Source organism: Monodelphis domestica, chromosome 4 (assembly GCF_027887165.1).
Source record: "Monodelphis domestica isolate mMonDom1 chromosome 4, mMonDom1.pri, whole genome shotgun sequence".
NCBI classification, from domain to species: domain Eukaryota; kingdom Metazoa; phylum Chordata; class Mammalia; order Didelphimorphia; family Didelphidae; genus Monodelphis; species Monodelphis domestica.
The window spans coordinates 249,182,298-249,206,021 of NC_077230.1; the positions used below are offsets into that span (position 1 = coordinate 249,182,298).

The window sequence follows — 23,724 nt, forward strand, 5'->3', positions numbered from 1 at the left end:
TAGAGGAAGAGTCCCCTGAAAAAAATCTAGGGGTAGACACACATGCTGTAGAGATTTACAGAAGAATATGCATAAAAAATGCACCAGTAAGAAGACATGGACAGACTGTGCTGGTATATACTGACATCAATACCATCACAAACCAAAGAACTAAAATATGTTCTTCTTTAAAATTAGTAAGAAAAAATAAATGCTGAAAAGGCTGCAATCAATGGTTATCAAATATTTCATCAGTTAAGTATGAAATGTGTTACATACTTTTTTCTTAAGCAAATGAGCATTAATCATGTTTGAGTAACTGTTCTTCCAGAATTTATTTTCTACTACTCTATTAAGACTTTTTACACACTGAGAAACAAAGGAATATTTTTATTGATTTAAAATAACTATATTGAACTTCTTGCTCCAAGATCATTGTTAGGACTAAGGAATCTGAAAGCAATGGAGAAGTAAATTGTTCTATAAAAATAGAATATTACCTGGCAAAGTTGTCTTCATGATATCAATTCCAACTTCTAGTTTAGGTTCAGCTGCAAGAACTGCATAATCTCCTTGATGTGAGATATTAAAGTTGAAATTTGGATGAGTACTGAATGAGTCATTAACAAGGACTGGTTTCCCTTTTGAGGTTCTCTGCAAAAGTATACTATTCCAAGGGATGTTCAATTTTTCTGCAATTACTTTCCTCATCATCAGTCGACCTGCCTGTGAATTAAATGATACTGTAAAAAAAAGGTATATAATAACAACTACTGAACAATTATATTACATGCCCCCATGTCAAATATTGGCATATTTTATTATTACAATGTTATTTTCTAGGGCAGGTGGCATAAAGAGATAAGAGCACTGGAACTAGAATCAGGAAGACTGAAGTTCAAATTCTGTCCAAAATACTTACTGTGTGATCCTGGGCAAATCACTTAAACATGCCTCCCTCAGTTTCCTTATCTGTAAAATAAATAGCAACTACTTCTCAAATTTGTTAGGAAGATAAAATGAGATATTTGTATTGCACTTTGCCAACCTTAAAATGCTTATTATCAATAAACATTTTACATTACTAAGCTAAAAGACAAAGCTATAAAATACTAAGCCTAATAATGAATCTGTGAGGTAACTTCCATAATGTTCTTCCTACTTGCTGTCACTGAATTGTATTTTAATAAGTAAAATGCCTTTAGCATCTTTTGCTTTCATTTTTGGTTAAATAATTTCTAAATTATCAAAAATATTTATTTATATGCCAGAAATATAAGTAAAAAACCAGATAATTAAGAGAAAAAGGAGTTATTCTGAAAACATTATTGGATTAAAAATAGCTTATTTTGTATTAAAGTTTTTATTATTTTAAATGTTTAATTTAAAAATAAGTGACGCTACTAGAAATATGATTTCCCTTTCCTGCTCGATATGTGCTCTTACCCTGCCCCCATAAAGTAAGCTCCTTGAGGGCAGAAATAATTACTTTTGTGTCTAAGTATTCCCAGCACATAGCAACAATGCTTAATAAACATGTGTCTAATTGAATTTAAACTCATCCAATTCTAACAAGTTGGAAGTGCTTCAATAACAACCCTCAAAAGGAGTCCTCCAAGACTTGACTAGCTAAGTTTTATCCCCAGAGAGCTGGCCCTTGGGTAAGAGTTTTGTTTTGTGTTTTGGGGTGTTTTTTTTTTTCCCCACAACTACTATCAAGTCATTGAGGTTTGTAATCTGAACTGATGGAGTTAGAAATATGAATGAAATCATAGATGACAGAAGTTGAGAGTTGGTTTTCTGATTCTTAGAATATACCTGCCTCAGTTTTACTTTTCAAACTGACAAGAGGTATCTCTACCATCCCTTCCCAGATCATGCAAAATGGGCAAGGTATTCTGAAGTCCCGTAGAAGGCAGAGCTCCATCACAATATTAACCAAGTAGGACCTAAAAACTAGAGAACTCAGTAGCAGCTGTAAAAGGATCTGTGCTAACTTTCGGGGAGCACGGGGGAGGGAATGGAGGAGCAATAGTTGTCCAAGCCAATGAGACTCTTTAAACAATCTAGGTCTTCTTTGAATCAAGTAAGAGGCGGATATTAAGCAATCCCAGACTGACAGAAAGAAAACAAAGAAAAAGGTTAGGAAAAGCGGAGAGCATAAGGGAAAAGGATCTGGATTTAAAGCAACCTATGCAAGTGCCCCAATCTCAGTTTCTTCATTTGAGAAATGGTGTTGCACTAGATGATCTCTAAGGTCACTTCCGGCACTAAATCAGAAGGCTGCAGGTGCTTAATATATAGATTTTGGACAATAACAATAAGTGGCCCCTAATACTAGCTGCTCTAGTAACCGGGGGGCCGGCCAGCAGTTTGATGTTCTCCTAAAGATCCCTGCGCTTCGGGCATCGAGGAAAGATGAGGGGTTCAGGTGGAAATCTCTAGTTTGGAGGCCCACCGCTCCTGACACCGACTCCTCAGTGTTTAAAGAGCAAAGATTCGTCGGTACCATGGCTGCCTTGGCGTCCCGGGCAAAGACGAATTGGCCAATGCGATCCTTCTCCTCCGGCTGCACGGAACGCGCCGCCAGGAGCCATTCAGCTCGGCTAGGGCGCCAGGCGGCGCACGGAAAAGCCCAGCGTATGCCTTCCATAGGGAGGACCCACCACTAAACGCGTGCACCAAGTATCATTCGTGGCGGGGCGGGCGGACACGCACGCAAGCGCACGCACGGCCCCATAATGACCTCGTTCCCCCACTCTGAGCGTCAGCGTAAAGACGATATTTATTCCGTCTCCGCCCCTCACCGGAGGAACGCTGCCTGCGGGGGCGTGACGTCAACGCGTATCCTAACCTTGCTCTCATCTCTAGGAAAACAGCTGGGAACGGGGGTGGGGCTAGGAGGAAACAGTTGATGCTCTGCAGTAACTTCCTAAGAGTCCAGAGAAGGGCGGTACTTCCAGGACCGGTGATAAGTTTGGAGGTGGGTGGAAGCCAAGTGGCAGGGAAATTGCACCACTCTTGAGCCAGGATAGGCAAGCTTGACAGCCGGGCATGCCAATAGCAGTGAAGCCACTGGGAGTTTGGGCGGGCCAAGCTGGAGACCACAGACTACAGATGCAGGTGGGTGATGATCCTGGTGCCTAAGGGAGGGAAGAGCGGCCTGAGGGATCTCCTTTGGTCCCTGGTACCCTTAGGTGAGGGTGGGGCTAGCCTTGGCCAGGGGACCCAAATGGGAGAGGCAAGGTCTACTGCCTCTGCTGAGGGGCATGGTCTTTGTCTTGGGCTGCGCCTCCAGTCCCCTGGGACTTTGGATGCCTTTGCTCACATCCGGGGGCCTCTTTAAGCTCCCCTGCAGATCCTGACTTTGTGGATTCACAGCCTGGAGCTGGGAGAGTGGTCCTTCCGCCCCTGAGGAGGTGGCCACCCTGGGGCATCTCTTAAAGATGCTGAGATTGGAGCGGCCTTGGCCCCTCCTTGTGCGCTGCTCATATTCCTCTCCTAGACTCCCTTTCCCTTGAGAAAGGAAAATGTTTACTCGTGAGCATCTCCTGCCTGATTTGGAAAACCACTAGGGGCAACGTGTGGATTTCACAAAGGTTTTCACCTTGACTTAGGAGCTGTCAAAGGGAACATGAGGGACCCTTATTTGCAATAGAGGCATAAGTTTTGAGTGACAGTTTGCTCCTGACCTTAGATAATGTACAAATTATATATCCTTAAACATCATAGCCAAGTCTCCCAATTAGAGTCCATATCATTTATCTTTTAGGGAATTATTTTGTGTGACTTAATTTCTTCCTTGAGTTCATAAACTTCCAGGGAAACCTCTCTTCTAGAAATTGTGTGTAATTTCTTATGTTAGGCAACAAATGCTGTATGACATTTTCCTTTTTTGGGCCATAGCTTTAGTAGTTGTGTTTATCCCCAATTCATCCATTTCCTTCTATGTGTTCTTTATTTTGTTTTCTATTTATCCCTTTTTACACAATTATTGTAAGATTTCTAAAATTCTTTTGAAAGCATTTAGATTTGTTTTTCTTTTTATCTTTTTTGGAAATTAAAGTGTTCTAAAATGAATTACTTTAGTGATGTGGACATACATGCAATGTTATTACTATAAAGAACTATAAAGAAATAAAAGTCATCTCATAATATTGCCTTTTTACTTTCTGAGTAACCTGAGAGCCAAAGGGATTAAATTCTGAATCCAGAAGTCTCATAGGTTAAGGGGAGTTTAGGACTAAAATTCAGGTTTCCTGACTCCTTTCCTCTTTCCCCTATAACATCATTAATTAAATCACATTGCTTCATTTTATAAATATATATGTGTGTTTGTATGTACAATGAGCATATATGTGTGTGTGTATGTTTTGTAAAAGAAAAGTACTGGGGGCAATTTTCTGAGCAAAACTGACTTTACTGTGAACTCCTATCTCACATTAATCAGTAGACTGCAGGCATCCCCAGTATAGCCTGAGACCTTGTGCCTTTGAATTGAAACTGTATTTTTACATGAGCTGAATTATATGAATTCAGTTTAGAGGGGGTCTGCCAAGTGGGATCTTTTTTTGTGAAAGTCACTCTTCCCTTGGAAAGCAGGGTGGCTTCTTAGGAGTGTGCCAAATAGAGTCTTTCTTGGCAAGAAGGTCAAGTTTGTGATATTTCTTTTTTTTTTTTTAGGGCAAATTACATAACCCTCCATTCCATATATGGTGATAATGAGACTGGCCAAGGTCATTCTGTAGCTTCAAAACCAAATGAGTTAACAGCTTCAGAATCTCTTGGATATATATAAGACTACTTTGAAGGCATCTACACATTCCCCTTGGCAACGATATCTACAAGGAATTCTATTATTAATTTTATACACACTGTAATTATTGATTACAGATTCTCATGCACAGTTAATAATTGGAATGATTCCTTATTAAAGCTATTATGATTACAACTTATTATAATACTGCCTATCTAATATGATTATATGCTGAGAATATATAGATATACAGAGGCATAAAATAACCTCAACTGAAGTTGCTTAAATTATCCTTTACAGTACGAATATACCCATGTACAATGCATAATATGAAATCTTTGTTATGTTCAGATCACTTTTTTTTCTTTTTTTTATTTTATTTGATCATTTCCAAGCATTATTCATTAAAGACATAGATCATTTTCTTTTCCTCCCCCCCACCCCCCCATAGCCGACGCGTAAATCCACTGGGCATTACATGTTTTCTTGATTTGAACCCATTGCTATGTTGATAATATTTGCATTAGAGTGTTCATTTAGAGTCTCTCCTCTGTCATGTCCCCTCAACTGCTGTATTCAGGCAGTTGCTTTTCCTCAGTGTTTCTAATCCCATAGTTTATCCTTTGCTTATGAATAGTGTTTTTTTTTTCTCCTAGATCCCTGCAAATTGTTCAGGGACATTACACCGTGACTAATGGAGAAGTCCATTACGTTCGATTATACCACAGTGTATTAGTCTCTGTGTACAATGTTCTCCTGGTTCTGCTCCTCTCGCTCTGCATCACTTCCTGGAGGTTGTTCCAGTCTCCAGGAACTCCTCCACTTTATTATTCCTTTTAGCACAATAGTATTCCATCACCAATATATACCACAATTTGCTCAGCCATTCCCCATGATGGACATCCCCTCATTTTCCAGTTTTTGGCGACCACAAAGAGCTCAGCTATGAATATTTTTGTACAAGTCTTTTTGTCCATTATCTCTTTGGGGTACAGACCCAGCAGTACTATGGCTGGATCAAAGGGTAGATATTCTTTTGTAGCCCTTTGGGCATAGTTCCAAATTGCCCTCCAGAATGGTTGGATCAATTCACAACTCCACCAGCAATGAATTAATGTCCCTACTTTGCCACATCCCCTCCAGCATTCATTACTTTCCTTTGCTGTTATGTTAGCCAATCTGCTAGGTGAGAGGTGATACCTCAGAGTTGTTTTTATTTGCATCTCTCTGATTATAAGAGATTTAGAACACTTCTTCATGTGCTTATTAATAGTTTTGATTTCTTTATCTGAGAACTGCCTATCCATGTCCCTTGCCCATTTATCAATTGGAGAATGGCTTGATTTTTTGTACAGTTGATTTAGCTCTTTATAAATTTGAGTAATTAAACCTTTGTCAGAGGTTTCTATGAAGATTTTTTCCCAGTTTGTTGTTTCCCTTCTGATTTTAGTCACATTGGTTTTGTTTGTGCAAAAGCTTTTTAATTTGATGTAGTCAAAATTATTTATTTTACATTTTGTGATTCTTTCTATGTCTTGCTTGGTTTTAGTCTTTCCCCTCCCAAAGGTCTGACATGTATACTATTCTGTGTTTACCCAATTTACTTATGGTTTCCTTCTTTATGTTTAAGTCACTCACCCATTTTGAATATATCTTGGTGTAGGGTGTGAGGTGTTGATCTATTCCTAGTCTCTCCCACACTGTCTTCCAATTTTCCCAACAGTTTTTATCGAATAGTGGATTTTTGTCCCAAAAGCTGGGATCTTTGGGTTTATCGTATACTATCTTGCTGAGGTCGCCTTCCCCCAGTCTATTCCACTGATCTTCCTTTCTGTTTCTTAGCCAGTACCAAATTGTTTTGATGACTGCTGCTTTGTAATATAGTTTAAGGTCAGGGACTGCAAGGCCCCCATCATATGTGGTTTTTTTTCATTATTTCCCTGGATATCCTTGATCTTTTGTTCTTCCAAATAAACTTTGTTATGGTTTTTTCTAAATCAATGAAGAAGTATTTTGGTAGTTCAATGGGTATGGCACTAAATAGATAAATAAGTTTGGGTAGGATGGTCATTTTTATTATATTGGCTCGTCCTATCCATGAGCAGTTAATGTTTTTCCAATTGCTCAAGTCTAGTTTTAGTTGTGTGGAGAGTGTTTTGTAGTTGTGTTCATATAGTTCCTGTGTTTGTCTCGGGAGGTAGATTCCTAGGTATCAGATCACTTTTATAGACAAAGTGAGGGCTATAGAACTGTTTAAGATATAATCCTCAAGTAAAAGGAGAGGATTTTCTGTAATCACAGAAAGTAAGGATCATTAACTTGAGCAGCAGGAGGTGTAGTGGATGGAGAGTGAGTTTGGAGTCAGGAAGTCAGGAGTCAGGAAGACTCATCTTCCTCAGTTCAAATCTGATCTCAGACACTTAACTGTGTGACTGTATGCAAGTCACTTAATGTATCATCCTATCTCCTTCCTTTCACAAATAAATTCCTGATGGAGATCCATAGTGGTGGGGAGGAAGGAGAAGTTGTTTGCCTGCACTTTTTCACTTCTCACTCACTTATCAGCCTTTTGCAATCTGACTTGCTTGTTTCCTAGCTCCCTGATTGAAAATGCTTTCTTAAAAGGTCACTAATGTTCTCCTTATTTCTAAATTTAATTGCTTTTTGTCAGTCCTCTTCCTTTTTAAAATTAGTAATCTAGACCAATCCAGAGTTCAACATCAAATGCATCTTTTTGAACACTTTCTCCTTTGGATTTTCATGAGTCTTCTATCATAGTTCTCTTCTTACCTATCAGATAATTTCTTGCCTTCTTTTCAGATACAGTATCTATATAATATTCCCTATGGCAAACCCAAGGGCCCCAATTTCTCTTCTGAACTCCAATAATACATCTCCAATTGCCTATACTAATAATTTCCAAAAGATAGCTTATCTTTCCCCAAAACCCATCTTCTTCCATACTTCTCTATTAATAGCAGTACCACTGTCTAGGAGTCATCCTTGAATCTTTATTTTCTTTTACAATTCATCCCATCAATGGCCAAATTTTATGGATTCTACCTCCTTAGCACATCTCACATCCATTCCATTCTTTGTTATGTTTCAAAGAGAACCAGTGAAGTAGGGGGAACTGCATTTATGTGAGACAGAATTTCACAAAGTCTGAAGACCCTTCTAGAGTCATCAAAATCCAGTGACAAGCAAAAGTGAGGATGACTGGCAAGGACCCGGGATGCTGTTGATGACCTTGGCATCTTTGATAATGTATGACCAAGCTCTAAGCATTCTACAGCCTCTTCTATATCTTCTATATCAGAACTAAATCACCATAGGCCAGACCCTCATCACTTTTCCCCTTGACTCTTACAAGAGCCTCAGAAATTGTCTCCCTGCCCCCAATCTCTACCCTCCCCCAAATCCATCCTCCACATAGCTACAAAAATGAAATTCTTATAACATGGGCATGACCATATCATCTTCTTGATCAGGAAACTTTAGTGGCTCTTCATTGCCTTTAGGATGAAATATAAACTTCCCTGTTTAGCATTTAAAATACTTTCTCTATCTGTCCCCAATGTATCTTTTTATTTTTACTAATGTATTGTTTCCCTTCACAAACTCTAAACTCTAGAAAAACTGACCTACTTGTTATTCAATCTCTTACCTCCATGCCTGAAATATTTTCCCTCCTCACATATATATTTAATTCCTAGCTCTTTTCAAGGCTTAACTCCCACACCACTTTCTTCAAGAGATCTTTCCTGATTCTTCTAGTTGTTAGAATATTTACTAACACTATATTTATTTTGTATATATCTATTGAGCTATAATATATATTTTCATAACTATCAAACTGTTGCATCCTCTAATAAAATTAATCTTAGATTTGGAGCTGGAAGAGTCTTTGGAAGCCTTTAAGTCCAATCCCTTCATTTTTTAATTTTCTTTTTTTCTAATTAATTAATTATTTATTTAGAATGATTTTTCCCACCCCACCCCCAGAGCTGACAAGCAATTCCACTGGGTTATACATATATCATATTTAAAACCTATTTCCATGTTATTCATATTTTTAGTAGAGTAATGCCAATACCCCAATCGTATCCCCATCAAACCACATGATTGATCATATGTTTTTCTTCTGTGTTTCTGCTCACACAGTTCTCTCTCTGGATGTGGATAGTGTTCTTTCTTATAAGTCCCTCAAAATTATCCTGGATCATTGCATTTCCACTGGTAGAGAAGTCCACTACTTTCAATTGTGCCACAATGCATCAGTCTCTGTGTACAACATTCTCCTGGTTCTGCTCCTTTAGCTCTATATCAATTCCTGGAGGTCTTCCAATTCGTAAAGGAATCCTCCAGATCATCAATCCTTACAACACAATAGTATTCCATTGCCATCAGATACCACAGTTTGTTCAGCCATTCCCCAATCGATGGACACTCCCTCATTTTCCATCTTTTTGCCACTACAAAGAGCATGGCTATAAATATTTTTGTACACGTATTTTTCCTTATTATCTCTTTGGAGTACAAACCCAGCAGCGGTATGGCTGGATCAAAGGGCATGCAGTCTTTCAAAGCCCTTTGAACATAATTTCAAATTGGCCTCCGGAATGCCAACCCCTTCATTTTACAGATAATAAAGCTAAGATCCAACTTCATATTTGTATCTCTGGAACTTAGAGAACCGTTTGGTATTAATTGGTAACCAAAAGGTGCTCTAGCAGTCATCAAATTCAGCCTTCTTATTTTACAAAGGAAATTAGCTTGACTTGAAGTTCAAGCCCAGACTTGAAGCCCAACTCTAATAATTGTAGAATCACAGGATTTAGATCAGTAATTGGCTTTAAAGGTAATTTAGTATGACTCCTTTATTTTACAAATGAGGAAATTGAAGCCCCGTGAGCTTGGATTTTATCTAAAGTGACATAAGTAATACAGACCAAAGCTGGGATTCAAAACCCAGTTCTCTGACTCTAAATCTAGTGCTTTTTTGCACTTCATAATGCTTTCATACCACATACCTAATGATTCAGAGGAAAAGATCAACAAGAGACTTAATTCAACCAGACATTCTTCATGGTAACCAAATGTTTAGAAAAGTTTAGAAAGACCTTAAAAGAAAAGTAGAATTTAAATTGTAAAAGATAAGAATGAAACTATTTTACCTTCTTCTCTTCTCTGACAATCCTACCTCTTCCATGAAAATCCTACCTCTTCATAATTCTTTTCCCAGAAGTGATCTTCTAATTTGTTTTCTCTACCAGTCATTTGGTACTGTAAAAATGGAGTTGCCTTGAATAAAAACAAAGGTTTTCCCCACTGATTGTGATGGTGTATCAGTGGAGTACAGAGTCTCTGTAAGCAGGATCAGTATATGAGAGAGAGTCAAAGTTTGACTAAAGCTAGATTCTGTTTCCCTCACCCCCTCCCTGAGGGAGACAGTTGCCAGTTACAGCACTAGTTCCCTGAGGCAATGGCTGGAGGGGATTTGAAGACAGGCTTCTCCTATCAACCATACCTAAGGATGTCCTCAGCTTTTCTCCCACAGAGAGGGTTTAGAGGCAAACCCTAGCAGGGCCTTGCTTCAAAGGGGGTGGCCTCAGGAGACTCTTTGTGGTATACGACTCTTGTTCTATATTGTATACTCTTTCAAACTATATTAAGAGGCTTGACAAGAATCTGACTATTTTATGAAGGGTTTAATATAGGATCTCAGGTAAACTGGGTAAAGGAAGGAGGGCATAAGTTGTCCTGTTGTTTCCTAAAGGATCCTTGGCCTGAATGGTGTTAAACTTTGCTCATCAGATTTCATCAACCCTGTCCCACCTAAAATAATTCCTCTATTACCTTCTATATCTATTTGGCCTAAAAGATGATAAAAAGGAATAGGTGCAGGAAGGCAGGAAAGGACAAGGGAACTGGCCTCCACTTTCTGTGAGTCCATAGGCCCCCACCCCGCTTTGGGGTCTGAGATATCTTCTCAGATTATAAATGGTTGGAGATGTTTGATTGAAGAAAGATCTTTAGGAAGCTTGAAAGTAGAACAGGGAGGCTTTCTGTGAAACCCCCAACCTCAAAAATAAGTCTTCTCAGGTCAAGGACTCAGCCCAAAAGCCCCCAGAAGCTCCTTAGAACTCTCCCAGGTCCCTTCTCTTCCCAGAATCCTTTGCTCTTTCCAACTGGCACAGACTCTGCTTCAACCCTGATGCCAGGGTTCCAAAAATCTCCCATGCACTCATTCTTACAGTAATTAACCATTTACTGCCTTGTCACAGACAGGTGCCTAACCAAGAGAGTGCAGGGTCACAAAATCCCAGGAAGAGAAAGCATCTAGGAAGAGAGGGTCAACTCTGTTGAAAGACAAAAAATTTTAAAAATAGTAAAATTGAAGGGGAAAAAATCAGATTTGAGGATTAAGAGGTCATTGGTGAATTTGGGAGAGAAGTTTCCATTGAGCGAAGAAGTCAGAAACCATTTGCACAGGAATAAGGAGTGAGTGAGAGAAGAGAAAATGGGTACAAGTCTTATAGCTATATGGTTGTAAAAGGGAGAAAAAGATACAGGGTAAGAGACTTTGGAAATGGTAATATAAAGTGAGAGTTTTTAAGAATGAGAGACCTAAGACTGTAGCTTTCAGTAAATGAGGCAGAGAATAAAGATTAGAGAGAGCTAGGATGATTGTTGAGGCTATCTGCAAAAGGGAATGGGATCATGGGTACAAATGGAGGTTGGAGACTATAGTAAAAGACTAGGGAATGGACGATTTCAGGGCATTTTTAGGGGAGGAGAAAGAATATGGATTAAATATAGTAATAATTGCTAGCATTTTTTGTAGAGTTTTAAAGTATGTAAAGAGGTTTCCAGACATCTCAGTTTACCTTATCCTGGAAGGGACATGATATTATTGTTCTCAGTTTACAGATATAGAAACTGGGGTCATTTAACCTTACTAATTATACAGATAGGAAGTATCTGAGACCATATTTGAACTCAAATAGTCTTCCTGACTCCAAATATAGCACTTTATCCACTGGGCCACCTAGCTTCTTATGTGCATTCCATACATATACATATACATATACATATACATATACATATACATATACATATACATATACATATACATATACATATACAAGCTACTTCTTTAACCTTCCAGAAGAAAAAGATTTGAATCTTTGCATGTTCAGGTTTTATTATTAGAATAATGCTAAAATACTCTAAGTTTGCAAATTAGTGTTTTGCCATAATAATGGATGTGAACATTAAATTTTTATTGTTTTTAAATATCTTAGGAAAAATAAAGTAAAATCCTAGAGTTTTACAATTAAATGTTTTAACATAGAAATATACTCCAACATATATTAGCTTTCAGCTATAGTTAGGACACTTTCATATAATTATGACAATAAGTAACAACTTCTAAAGTTATATTTTATCATGAAATTAATCATTTTTTTCCTTTTTAGTTCTAAGGACAGCTTATATTAGACATGGACTGCTCACAGAATTCTCTTCGATGGGCCATGTGTAATGGAATTCCACCTGATAAGAAAAGCAACTCTCTTGTGGCTGAAGAACATGGGCAGAAAATCTTAAATGTGCTGCAGAATTTTAGAGAGAAAAATGTCTTTTATGATTTTAAGATAATTGTAAAAGATGAAATAATCCCTTGCCATCGTTGTGTATTAGCAGCATGCAGTGACTTTTTCAGGTAAATCGTTTCTTTATAATTCAAATTTAAACTGGATAATGTAAATAATTCACATTATGAAGTCCACATTTTATAAAGTTTTAAATATATCCTCTCTTCATCAAAGGATGATGTGTTCTCTGATTATTTGCAGTCCTTGATAAAAAGGGCTCCAAAGATGTAATCAAGATTATATATTGTAATATTTACCTTCGTTAGTAGTTTCTATCTTTGTTAAAAGTAATTATGTCTTCCTAGTTCCTAAGTATAAAATTCTGCCAGCTGCCAACAGATACTCTTAGAAGGTTGGTGCATCTAACAAATAATCTTTTCAGGCATTTGGTACATGAAAGAAATAAGACAACATATCTCAGAATTTGGAAGCAGGCATTAATTGTTGTTTATTTAATTTGCAATGAATTAAAGTCTATATTTTTGTTTTCATAATTTTATTTTCCTTTTTCTTTTTGCTGATAAAGTTTGTTACCAATTTGTGGATTTTGTTTATGTTTTTAAAAATAAGCTTTTTTAATTTTTTCATCGTTATGTTCTAGTTTTTCAGAGGCTTGCATAAACGAGCTTTGTGGAATAGTTTATCAATAGCTGGCTGTGAAGTCAAGAAGACATGGATTTCAGTCCTGCCCTTAATATCTACTGGTTTTATGAACCTAAGCAAATCAGTTAACCTCTAGCTGGCTCTCTAAGTCTATAAATTAATGAGGAGATGAAAACTCACATTGATCTAGAAAGTTTCCTCTAAGAAAAGTTCCTAATACCAATGGAACTGTCTTTCCAGTCTTGTTCTTATAGTCAACCACATATCTTTATATATATATATATAAAATCTTCTTTTAAATCAGTGCTTGGTCTCCTTTTTTTGGTCTCATTCTTTTTTTATCCAATTCTGAACCTAATCTCCCTGAAATTCTCCTTCCTACCCATTTCACTCCTTGATCTCAAACTCTCTTTTTTCTCTGTTTTGCTTGTTTTACTTTGATTTCCCAGTTCAGATAAAAGTTGGATGCCTAATCCTCCTCCCCAATCAAATTTTTCTCTCCATATTTATTTGTAACATCCATTTATAAAATGCAATGTTTTCATTCTACCCTTTCTTATTTCTTACTCCTTTAAGAATTCCCTAAAGTCTGTTCTCTAAATGCTGTTTTTTGGTTTGTTTTTTTTTTAAACCCTTATCTTCCATCTTTGAGTCAATATTGTATATTGGCTCCAAGGCAGAAGAGTGGTAAGGGCTAGGCAATGGAGGTTAAGTGGCTTGCCCAGGGTCACACAACTAGGAAATGTCTGAGGCCAGATTTGAACCTAGGACCTCCCATGTCTAGGCCTGGCTCTCAATCCACTGAGCCACCCAGCTACCCCCTCTAAATGCTGTCTTGATGAAGTCATGGGACATAATGAGAAGTATTTAATGATTCTAGTCCAGAGACCAAATCTCTTCTTTATCTTTTCACCTTTCCTTTATCTATATTCATACCATATTACCTTCCCTTTGAACCTATGAATCTCTGTACTACTTCTCTGAGCCTTGTCATTCTGTCTAACCAACCACTTCATCATATAACAGAAATTAGTACCAAGATCTATGCCACACCTCATAGAAACTAATTTTTCCAAGTGCTCAAACCCTGCCTTTATGCGCACCTCAACAGAAATTCTTGCAAGACAGCTTTCTCACTCCTTTATACCTCTGTAGGGTGACTTTATCCTGCTCTTCTTCTCCTATATCCAATCAGTTCCCAGTGCCAGTTGATTCCATTTCTGCATATCTCCCCAATCATTTTCCTCCCTTCTTCCCATTTATATTATTAAAATAAAAGTCCTTTAATGCCATTCACCTTAACTCTTGTAAAAGCTGTTTACCTGTCTTCCTGCTTCTAAGTTCTTTCCATTTCAATCTCTCTTTCAGACTAGAGCCAGAATAATTTTTATCCAAAGATTTTATCATGTCACTCCTAGATAACAAAATCTTTAGGAATTTTCTCAATTACCTACTGAACAAAGTTTAAGCTACCATATGTGGCTCCATAATCTAGATGCTACCTTTCCAACTTCATTACAGTTCTACCCTCCCTCCATATTTTAGTCAAATAGTCAACAAATATTTATTATTCACTTACTACATGCCCTAAAGATAATCCTTTATACAAGATAGGTTCTATTATAACTCTATCCTCTGATCTTCAGTGTGATGACCTCTGCTCTTTTACTGTCCCAAAGAAGGGGGAGGAATTTAAAGCTTCTCATGCACCTTTACTCCCAAGTTCTGACCCATCACTGCACACATGCACACACACACACTCACTCACACGTCTTTTTTACTCATTAGAGAAAGGTTTCTTTGTATTTTCCTAACAGTAATGATAGGGACTTATAAATGAGTCTTTTCCCCAAAAAATAATAATTCACTTCCTCTGCCTACTCTCTGATTTTTTTCCTGCTGTACCTATTACTTATTAAATTATTTAGTGCATTGGTATTCTCTTTGCCTTCTTATTTTTTCAGGTAATGTATTAGTATGTTTTCTAGAGAAAGTCAAAGAACAAGCAGATTCTCCCATTTTAGATTGAAATAAACATCTAATGTCTTAGTATTGCACTAATTTTTAGAAATACTTTATCTTTATGCTCTTTGGCCACTTTACATATTGAATACCCCAATCATCTCCAGCGCTGGGAAGACACTTCTCTCATCTCCCACCCCCAAGCGCAAAAGTATTAACTGCAAAAGACCAATAAGTTAGGTGAGGAGTGGAATAGGGAATCTGATGAATATCTCATTGGATGACCTCTATGTTATTGGTGAAGCAGGATACTAAATTATACTCTGAGGGAATTGAGAAAATTGTAAAGAATGAGAGAGGAAGTTGGTATAGGTAGCCTAGAAGGATTTGTGAGCAGAAGTTGTATAACCTGCACAGGAACTCACCATGTAATGGTCTTATTTCAGGAAGAGATTCACCTGGTATCTTCATCTATTCACTTCACTAGCCTGGACTTGAATTTATTTATTAATTACTTATAAACACATATTTGGGCTTTAGTCTATAATAGGCATACAGTTGTTGTCCCCTCACCCCATTCTGCTTCCACACCTTTAAAGCAGATCTGTTACCAGAAGGAACAAAGCAATATATGCAGTGTAAGTAAAAATAACATAACATAAAAAATAACATAACAAAAAATAACATATAAATAACATATAATATATAATAATAACATATAAATATAACATATAACATAAAATAACATTAACAATAACATAAAAAAACTGAAGATGATGGTATTATAATGATTAAACTTAGCCTTGGAAAACAGTTGACAAACTGTACCTTCCTCCCTTCATTTCAAAGTTGTTGGTGAGGGGTAGGGGAAGGATATGAACACATAATATCGGGAGACACAGTCAGTCAATGTCTTATTTTTTTAACTACTTTTTTCTTTCTCTTTAAAATCTTTATTATAGTCTTTGAGCAGGGGAGCCATATTCAGAAATTAATATAATATAAAAACAAGAAATAAAAATAAGATAATATATTTAAATAATTAAATTGGAGGGTGGAGCCTACCTATTTTTAATCACAGAGTATAAGGATGGAAGCAGGGAAAATTTGGACCCCTGGAATGAGGACTGAAAGAGAACCAGTGGCAGTTGAGGAGCAAAGATTTTGTCTTAAGTAAAACAAAAAGTATCCTAAAAACAAATTACATAGTGTTATTATAAATGTGATATTAATTTTTAAAGGAATCATACATCATTCAAAGCTGTTCATTTATGAATAATAAATATATATATATATATATATATATATTATGAAGGCTTGTACTCTATATTTAATTACATTTTATCTTTTGGGGGCCACAGGAGGGAGGAACAATGACTGAGTCTCCTTGTCTCATCCAGATTCTATAGCTACTTAAGGACCTCACATCACCACTTATGAGCATGGAAGCTTTTACCTTCTGCTTCCAATCTTAGCCAGCTGATCTCTCCTCAGGCTACATGATGGCCTTCTGCTTTCAGAAATTTACTATATTAGTGTCAGATTTAGTGTGGATACCCAATTTGCTTTAGTCCACTGAAGCTTAAAACTCCTGACCTCAAGTAATCTACCAGACATAGTCTCCCTAGTAAAAAAGATTACAAGAGTCCCAAATTTAATCTTCAGAGAGAATGAGAATTATTAGATTATTCCTAGGTATGTTAGTAATTAGAAGCAAAACCAAATCACTTCTGACATATACCAAAATAGAAATTATTACAATACTTATCACTATTCATTAACTATCCAGAATATTTCAATAAATGTATATGTAGATTAAAGGTGAAGACATTTATAAATTTAAATGAAAAAAGTAATATATACTATATTAGGTAATAAACTACTACTTGACATTATTGAGGAGTTAGTTATATCATTATCATAATTATGAGTTAAAAAATAGACATTTCAATCCTGAATCTTCTCTTTTAACCTGTGTGAAACTGAAAAAGCCACTTCATTTATAAAATGAGGGAGTTGGATTAGATAACTAAGGTTTCCTTATGCTCTAAATTTATGATCTCATGAACATTTGTAACTATTTCAAATTTGATTCCTGTTTTTATTATTTCCTATATAGTATTCAAAGAAAGCTGTCTTCCTCCTGAACATCCCTAATGGAAAGAATTCCACATGTGGTCTCGGAATAAAATAGCACAAATTCTGAACTCTTAATGCCATAAATTCATTAGGACATATATTCAAGTGATAATGGACAAATTCTCCCATTGTACAAAGCATTTTCCTTGGGAAAAAATCTCATATGCTTGGTATCATCATTTTACAGGAGACAAAACTAAGGAAATTAGTAACTATTAGAGCAAAAAGCCTAACTCAAGGTTTTCTAATTCCAAATCTAATTTTGCCCCCTGTATAACACTTCCTATCAACTTATATTCCCACTAAGTAAGTTTTCCTGAGTTGTTACAGTTGGAAAAATTAATCAGCAGAAGGTGTGGGTTTCTTTCTCATACACATCTACATACATTATTTATATATGTGAAAAATATGTGTGTGTGTGTGTGTGTGTGTGTGTGTGTGTGTATATATATATATATATATATATATAACTGGATAAATAATCAACCAGTAAACACATATTAAACATCTATTATGTGCCAGGCACTATTTGCATTCAAATAATCTATATGTTAAAAGTAATTAAACTAACATGTTCAAAGATTTATTCCTTATGACTTTAAATCTCCTTAAGATCAGTGTAAAGGCCAAAAAGAAAGAAAATATTCTATTCTAATCATATGTCATTTACTTTTGTTTTTACAGGGCTATGTTTGAAGTAAACATGAAAGAACGAGATGATGGAAGTGTTACCATTAGTAATTTGTCCCCCAAAGCAGTGAAAGCTTTTCTTGATTATGCCTATACTGGAAAAACAGAAATAACAGATGACAATGTGGAAATGTTCTTCCAGTTGTCATCCTTTCTTCAAGTTTCATTCCTTTCCAAAGCTTGCAGTGATTTTTTAATAAAAAGTATTGATCTTGTCAATTGTTTACAGTTGTTATCAATATCAGATAGCTATGGTGCTTCCCATTTGTTTGACCATGCACTCAAATTTGTACAGCATCACTTTTCTCTGCTACTCAAATCCACAGACTTTTTAGAGATAAATTTTGGAGTATTACAAAAATGTTTGGAAGCAGATGAATTAAATGTCCCTGAAGAAGAATCTGTGTTGAAAGCAGTTCTTAATTGGACCAAACATAATTTGGAATCAAGACAAAAGTATCTGGCTCATTTGATGAAAAAGGTACGCTTACATCAGTTATCTGAGGAGACTCTTCAGGACTGCCTGCTCTCTGAAGATCATTTACTTAAAAGCACTAAGTGTTTTGACATAATTAGGGATGCAATTAAATGTGTGCAGCGTTCTAGTGGACTCTTCCCAGATGCACGTCCATCCACAACTGAAAAATATATATTTGTTCATAAAACTGAGGAAACAGGAGAAAACCAGCACACATTTTGCTACAATATTAAAACAGATAAATGGAAAGTGCTGCCACAGACACACATGATTGATTTGCCAGGTTCTAGTCTATCTAGTTATGGAGAGAAAATATTCATGACGGGTGGTTGCAAAGGGAAATGTTGCAGAACTGTCCGACTTCATATTGCCGAGTCATATCATGATGCCACTGACCAGACTTGGTGCTACTGCCCAGTCAAGAATGACTTCTTCTTAGTATCAGCAATGAAAAAACCAAGAACCATGCACACATCAGTTGTGGCTCTCAATAAATTGTTTGTTATAGGTGGAAAGACTAGAGGAGCTCGGGGAATTAAAAGTCTTTTGGATGTTGACTCCTATAATCCTCTTTCCAAAGAATGGTTATCAGTAAGCCAGTTACCTAGAGGAATATACTATCCAGAAGCAAGTGCATGCCAAAATGTGATTTATGTTCTTGGATCTGAAGTAGAGATTACTGATGCCTTTAACCCATCTCTTGATTGTTTTTTTAAATATAATGTCACATTTGATCAGTGGTCTGAACTAGTAGCAGAATTTGGCCAGTTTTTTCATGCCACATTAATCAAGGCAGTGCCAGTAAATTCCACACTGTACATATGTGACCTTTCTACCTATAAAGTTTATAGTTTTTGTCCAGATACTTGTGTTTGGAAAGGAGAAGGATCTTTTGAATGTGCGGGATTTAATGCAGGTGCTGTTGGAATTGAAGATAAAATTTACATATTAGGTGGTGATTATGCTCCAGATGAAATTACAGATGAAGTACAGGTCTACCACAGCAACAGATCTGAGTGGGAAGAAGTGTCACCGATGCCAAAGGCATTAACTGAATTTTACTGCCAAGTGATTCAGTTCAATAAATACAGGGACCCTTGGTTTTCTGCATATTTATATTAACAGCACGTAGAAGAATCTCTTTAAAACTATTTCAGTTCCAAAAGACATTTACAGTATACTCTGCTATTTGGCATTATTGGAGAAAGTCTTGGACATGCTTAAAAACTATGGTTAACTGGGAGTTACCATATGAATTCATAAAGGTGTATGGCATTTATATGTACATGCATACAAGTACATGTGTATATGTATGTATTACATGCATGCAGTGTAGTTATAAGTTCTCTAAGAATATAGAAAACAGAAAAAAAATTTAATAGCAAAATATCGGGTGTGACCACAGACGATCTACTTTGTTATAGGGAGTTGAAAACTGTATTGATAGAAGTAGCATCAACTCAGGGAAATTAAAGATTTTTGAGGTAGTGAAAAAAAAATTAAAACATTGCTTATAATAATTTAATCTTACTCTGAGGATTCACGAGTCTGCTTGAAAGACTTTTATGTATACCAAAGTCTTCAGTTTGGATAGTATAATGATTTAAATACTTAATCTATGGAATTTTGTTTAAAGTATAATAAAAACCAAAGCTAATGGACCTTGGTTATTAGAAGAAAACAAACCATCTAGGTAATTTTAAAAACAGGTGAAATGTAGTATGATGTTATATAAAATATAAAAAAGTGGCATTGCTTAAATTTCTGTCTTTTCCTTAGGAAAAAAGCAAGAAGGCTCTGGAGAGTCCCAGGGGATTGGGGATGGGAGGAGTGAAGAACAGTTATTTTGGATGTTTGTAAGGAAACAATTCTATATGCTTCCTTTGGACTCCAATGCTATTGCCATGAGAGATTATTTTATGTGGTCATAAACAGAGCTAATTCAGAATGATGTCTGGTTAGTGAGTGAGAATACTGAGTAAAAGAATGTTTACTATGTAAGCATTTTAATTTGCAGAGATTGTGATTATTGATATATATTTAACATTCTCAATTTGGAAGCAAGGGATTTTTTTAAAACATCTACATAGTTCTGTGGTTATTACATATTTGATTTGTACATAGGATCATAGATCTAGAGCTGACAGGAACCTTAAAGGCCATCTAGTCTAGTTCCCTTATTTTATAAATGAGGCTCAAAAATGTGGTTACTTGTCCAAGGTCACACACACACATTTTTTTAATCAAAATGTATTTCATTAGTTATTTTACCATGAATTTTTGGTACCTATTAGTTTTGATTTTTCTTTTTATTATGAATTTAAACATGGATAATCATGAACATTTCAATATATTAAAAAAAGCAGATCCTATATAAAACTGTGAACTTGCTTTTTTATTTTTTTCAAAAATATATTTCCCAGGTGTTCATTATAGGGCCACCAAGTGGCATAGTAGATAGATCATCAGGTTTGGAGTCAGGAGGACCTAGGTTTAAATTTGAACTCAGATACTAATAGCTATGTGACTCTAGGCAAATCACTTAGCCCCATTTGCTTAGCCCTTGCCCTTCTGTCTTAAAGTTGTCAGTAAGACAGAAAGTACAGATTTTTTTTAGATTCATTTTGTAATGCAGAGCTAACATTTAGTCCTTTATTTAAAACTGACCATGGAATTTTGTTAAAAAATTTACTTCATAAAGTATTTCACTCTTTGATAGAACCTGAAATATTCTATTTTAGTAATAACTTCTTTTCCTAATCATGATTATCCAAAGCTTCCTGGGGGATAGGGATATTTGTGCATCCAATATTTGAAGTGCATGATTTTGCAATGGGTTCATAAAATGTGTCAAAATATGCTACACATGGCTCCTTCTTCCAAACTTAATTTTCTTTAACAATTGGAGCAAAGTGAAATAGCAAGAATAGGATAGTTTGTTGCTTGAGTTTAGTAATAATTATTTTATATAGTGCTTTTAAAGTTTACAAAGACTTCACAATTCTATTTCATTTGAGCCTTATAGATATTTTTTTTTGGAAATAGATTAAATGACCCCTCCAACATGCAGCTAGTAATGTCAGTGACAGGATTTGAGCTTGTCTTCCTGAATCAAGATCCAATACTTTCCACTTGCTATTTAATTTATCCAGTTTCCTGCAAAAGCTTAGATAGTTTATTTTAGTGATCATTCAGTTGAGGTTAATGGAAATTTTCCCTAGGCTTAACATTGGTTGGAAAATAAATATTGAATGTAGCCTAGAAAATAAACAAAATCTCAGGTTCCCTTCCACCTTTATCAAGAGGAGATATATTTTAAAATGAAGTACAATGCCATATACCTCATTTAACTAATATTATTTGAGTTGTTTCTCATAGGTAAATTTTCTGGATGAATGAAATATTTATTTCTTTAAGCACCAGATTATTTTTATGTTAGCCTTCTTTATAGAAATCTTCCTAAAGTGTATTACATATTTCCCATAATATATTACATATATTATGTCTTAATCTCTCACTACTCTGAATATAATCTTTTATTGATGACTTGAGGTACAGCATTGGAGTCAGGCTGACTTTGGTTTGGGTCTTCTGACACGCTAATTATGTGACACTGGGCAACGAAGCAGGTAACCTCTGAGACAAATCTTCTAAAATAGATTAAAGGTTGCAGAACACTTGTTGATCTGGGTTGTCAGAGGAAGTTTCCTTACCGTGAAGTTTCCTATGCAGTGAAATTGTAGGTCCAAATTTTTCTTGAGCTGTTGCCTCAGTGTCATTGCTATAAACTGTCCTATGAGGGAATGACACCTGGATGAGTTACTGAAATGTATGGAATGGTGCCATACCCTTCCTTGCCTGTTAGCGATGCTTTTTTCAGGGCTTCTGGTTCCAGTAGCCCTGGCCCTTGCAGTTTCTCACCTGCTGCCCGTGACTGATCAAAGATTGGTTTCGTTTCGGGTATAATTCTAATGTACCCCTGCCTAAGGATAGCTCTATACCTCTCATGGAGAAAAAGTGCATGAGTTTTCTATTAGCTATTTTTCTTTAAGGAAATTTGCTTGATTCCCAGCTCTGCCTCTGGCTTGAATGAGGTCCGCTCTCTGAATAAGTAAGACATTAATGAATTAGCATTTCCTAAAATTATAAATACTCTAATTTGAACTTTGATAAGAAGTTTCACATCTTGAGAATAACTATGCTCCATATGGTATTGTGAATATAATTATTCCTGTTAATGACAAAGCATGTTCATTTGGCACTAGGTAAAACTATATAATATTGTTTTCTGGCCTATTGTCTCACTAATTCATATCACTGCTTCCTAGAGGATCTAGGCTAAAATATATAAACTATTCATTTCAACACAAATGAGAAAAATAATTCAAAGGTACAAATCCTATTAGCCATGAATACGCACTTTCTTTTTGATGTTTAAATGAGATAGTAGATCTTAGAGTCATTGACATCTTCTGGCATAGAGAAGTAAAATGAATTGCCTGTGGCCCATAGCTAGTAAATGTTTGAAATAAATTTGAATCCAGGTCTTCCTAACTCCAAATTCTATGTCTGGTCCATGACTTTATTATGTTGCTTCTCTAAGAGCAAAATGCACACTCAGAATTTGCATGTCCTATTGTGACTGAATGTGGGCTTTTGTATGTTGTGTGTTACACAAACTTTCATGTATATAATTATGCAACTTCTTTCTATATAAGAAGGAAACTATTTTGATACATGGCAGGATTTTACACTTTAGATTGCTATCATGTTATAATTTATATGTATAGAAGAAGCATGTGTCCTATTTTTCTGTGCAATTTAAAATTTGAATTCAACAAAGTCAAGGATATAAAGTATGCAGAATTTTACACATTAATAAAACTGGCTTGAGAGGCTTTTGTCTAAGTTATTTGAAATTCTTTATTGTTTATATCATTGATTTTTCCAAAGCATGGACCCTATCCCTGCCTTGCCATACCATGACCCTAACAGATAAACCATCAGAGAATAGGAAGATGTTTTACAACCTACCTTCCCAAAATAGCCAAATGTTGGGCTTGGTTCCAACACAATTAGACCATCCCCTTTGACTATTATAATATTTTCCAATTCTTTTCCTTCTGGCAGGTAGCTGGCCTTGGGGCTAATGGTGCAAGCTACAAACCTCTCCTATGTAAAAATGGAGATTTGAACCCAAGACTCCAATCCCCAGAAGTCCTTGGAGCTTCCCAGAATTCCCTATAATCTCACCTGAGTATGAGAACACAATTTTTATTTAAAGGTCTCTCTGCCTCCCAAGAGGCTCTTCTTCCACTTCTAAGCACACACGTCTCTCTACCTGGCATGCAAGATGTAGAGTAAGTGACTGTGAATGGGCTATTCAGCCCTTGGCATGTGCTTTTCTTATTTGTATTTTCTTATTTCCTTGATTTCTAATAATCTTAATAAACCTCATA

The 23,724-nt window shown here is 36.0% G+C and overlaps 2 protein-coding genes across 5 annotated transcripts in view; one reads left to right on the forward strand and one right to left on the reverse strand.

The window, feature by feature from the left end:
- AASDHPPT (aminoadipate-semialdehyde dehydrogenase-phosphopantetheinyl transferase) overlaps positions 1–10,229 on the reverse strand; it is a 57,045-nt gene extending 46,816 nt beyond the window's left edge. The window contains exons 1-3 of one of the 3 annotated variants that reach the window (XM_016433879.2): positions 2,489–2,615; positions 902–951; positions 480–705 (exon numbers count right to left, since the gene is read on the reverse strand). In XM_016433879.2, coding sequence (XP_016289365.2) covers positions 480–693 — 214 coding nt within the window. In that variant the 5' untranslated portion in view covers positions 694–705; positions 902–951; positions 2,489–2,615. Of the gene's footprint in view, positions 1–479; positions 706–901; positions 952–2,488; positions 2,755–9,912 lie in introns of those variants that run through there. The other 2 variants (XM_056794445.1, XM_001381505.4) reach the window with 2 other exon arrangements.
- KBTBD3 (kelch repeat and BTB domain containing 3) lies at positions 2,781–23,163 on the forward strand. Of its 2 annotated transcripts, none has more exons than XM_001381511.4 (3): positions 2,781–3,102; positions 12,217–12,461; positions 17,782–23,163. In XM_001381511.4, the coding sequence occupies exons 2-3, from the start codon at positions 12,241–12,243 to the stop codon at positions 19,385–19,387; spliced, it is 1,827 nt and encodes a 608-aa protein (XP_001381548.2). In that variant the 5' UTR covers positions 2,781–3,102; positions 12,217–12,240; the 3' UTR covers positions 19,388–23,163. The 2 variants fall into 2 exon arrangements, with proteins under 2 accessions (XP_001381548.2, XP_007494960.2); XM_007494898.3 differs by having other exon boundaries at positions 2,781–2,962.
- The last annotated feature ends 561 nt before the right edge of the window (positions 23,164–23,724 follow it).

Coding starts and splice junctions, on each gene's coding strand:
- KBTBD3 (XM_001381511.4), top strand. CDS start 12,241: ATGGACTGCTCACAGAATTCTCTTCGATGGGCCATGTGTAATGGAATT. Junction 12,462..17,781: donor GCATGCAGTGACTTTTTCAG/GTAAATCGTTTC, acceptor TTGTTTTTACAG/GGCTATGTTTGAAGTAAACA.